This window comes from Tupaia chinensis, unplaced genomic scaffold (assembly GCF_000334495.1).
Source record: "Tupaia chinensis unplaced genomic scaffold, TupChi_1.0 Scaffold000242_1, whole genome shotgun sequence".
In the NCBI taxonomy this organism is placed as follows: domain Eukaryota; kingdom Metazoa; phylum Chordata; class Mammalia; order Scandentia; family Tupaiidae; genus Tupaia; species Tupaia belangeri.
Genome location: NW_006159720.1, coordinates 282929 through 285264, shown reverse-complemented (window position 1 = coordinate 285264; position 2336 = coordinate 282929). Strand labels below are relative to the sequence as shown.

Here is a 2336-nt window from a genome sequence, read left to right as displayed (position 1 = left end):
TGCGTATGTGCCCAGGATCCTAAGAAGAGAAAAAGAGGAGAAGGGATTGCAGTGTGGCTATCCTCCTGGGTTGGGGGTGGATTTCCCATTTAAAATCTCTCTAGTTCTCTATTTCTGTGTTTTTCTAGTGATTGTGCTCTATAGCAAAAGAAAACAAAAAGACAAAAGAATTGAAATTCTTCCTACTGACTCTTATCTTATTCCTGAGCTAAGTTATAGAATAACAGATTGGTTCATATATTACTCACTTAAATGAAATAACTTCAATTTATGTTTAAGTCAATGTTCCTAAAACTTAGCTGCTTTAATTCCCAGGATTTTTTGTCAACCAATAAGTCAGCCATCTAACTTTTGTTTCCTTTTTATGCAAAGGAAACATGTATTAACCACCACTTTATAATGTAGAGTGTTCTGAAATTATATTGGTTGAAAGGAATAGCATGGATTTGTCATGAATCTCTTCAAAGCAGCCTTCACATCCTTATTCCGCAGACTGTAGATCATGGGGTTCAGCATTGGGATCACTAGTGTATAAAACACAGAAGCCATTTTATCAGTATCTAATGAGTGACTAGTTTGAGGCTGCACATACATAAATAGAAGTGTCCCATAGAACACTGTGACAGCCATCATATGGGAAGCACAAGTGGAAAAGGCTTTTTTCCTCCCTTCTGATGAATGCATCTTTAGAATGGACAAAACAATGTTGAAATAAGATACTATAACTGCAACCAGAGACAAAACCAAGTTAGTAGCAGCAGATACAAAGACTATTGTTTCAGGAATGTATGTATCAGAACAGGACAATGCTAACACAGGTGCAATATCACAATAAAAATGGTTGATTACATTGGAAGAGCAATAAGACATGGAGAATACACAAGGTGAAACGACCACAGCTGTAGAGAAGCCATAAAAGTATGTGACACCTACCAGCAGATGGCACAACCGTGGAGATACCACCATCATGTACGTCAGGGGCTTACAAATGGCCACATAGCGATCGTAGGCCATCACAGAGAGCAGGATGACCTCAGACACAATGAAAAACAAGAACCCTCCTAGTTGGATGGCACATTCATAGTATAAAATAGTATTCTTCTTCACTACAAAAGTGATCAGCATTTTAGGGGCAATGACAGTAGAGTTGCCAAGATTGATAATAGCCAAATGCCGTAAGAAAAAGTACATGGGGGTGTGAAGTCGAGAGTCAAGGCTGGTGAGGGTGATGATGCCCAGATTTCCTGCCACGGTCAGCCCATAGATCCCCAGGAAGACGAGGAAGAGGGGAACCTGCAGTTGTGGAGTAGCTGAGATGCCAGTGAGAATAAACACAGTGGCTGTGGTAGAATTTCTGGAAGCCATGTAGGAGTTTGAAAATTCATCTGTTTGAGGAAGTAAAAGAGCAGTGTTTATTAATTCTTAAGAGCTGTTTTCTGTGGACCAGGAGGTGGCATGGTGGCTAAGGCACAGAAACACTCCCAAATGACCAACTACAGTTTGAGTCCCAGACCTGGTGGCTTGCTTTCTCACTTTTCCTCTCTCTCTCTCTTTCTCTGGTCAAATAAAAAAAAAAAAAGATGAATAAATTAATAAAAGATTCTTTTAAAAAAGAACTATTTTCTACAGTTGCATTAGAGGTCAAGGACAATTCTTTCAGTGAAATTTCTTCAAATCATTCATTATTCTAATACATTTATCGAATAAGAAAAGCAAGTGTGATAAATTAATACAGAATGTTAAACAGATAGTCCATCATCATGCAATATTGGAGGACTTACTCCATTATAACCTAATTTGTTCTTTGTTTGGAAACATTCCCAGTTGCAGCTTGTAGCTTGTCTTTTGGTTTGAGCATGAGAAAGCCTTCAGGAATTGAATGTCCCCAAAGAATCAATAGACTTCTCACAATTTCTTAATCTAAGATATCCATTTCTCAAAAGTAGATGAGTATAGGCACTGTCCTGTCCCATTTTCTTAACTTTTATCTTATCCCAATGTATATTAGATATGTATTGAACTTGATATTCTACCATCCATGTGTATTTCCTGCTTTTTCTTATTTTTCCATTTTATTGATTCAAAAAAATACATGAAGGTAAGTCCTAGATATGTTTTTCAGGTTATTGATCTTCTTTTTTGTTTTCATAAATGGTACTACCAACATTAGTCACCAATTTTCTGTATATCCTTAGTATTATGTTTTTTTGGATAACACTTCCTTTTCTTTTTCTCATACTACTGCTTTCTTCTTGTCCCATAGACTGGTACAGTTCTTTATGTTTTCCAATTTTTTTTTTAAAGAGGTTTTTGCTTAGGGTGTGTGTCCTTGCCAG

General features: G+C 37.0%; 1 protein-coding gene across 1 annotated transcript; it reads right to left on the bottom strand.

Annotated features, from left to right (window-relative positions):
* Positions 1-417: 417 nt before the first annotated feature.
* Positions 418-1365, bottom strand: LOC102483063 (olfactory receptor 8J3). Its single transcript, XM_006148747.1, has one exon. It carries the CDS (start codon positions 1363-1365, stop codon positions 418-420), a length of 948 nt encoding a protein of 315 aa, XP_006148809.1.
* Between the last annotated feature and the right edge of the window lie 971 nt (positions 1366-2336).

Coding starts and splice junctions, on each gene's coding strand:
- LOC102483063 (XM_006148747.1), bottom strand. CDS start 1,365: ATGGCTTCCAGAAATTCTACCACAGCCACTGTGTTTATTCTCACTGGC.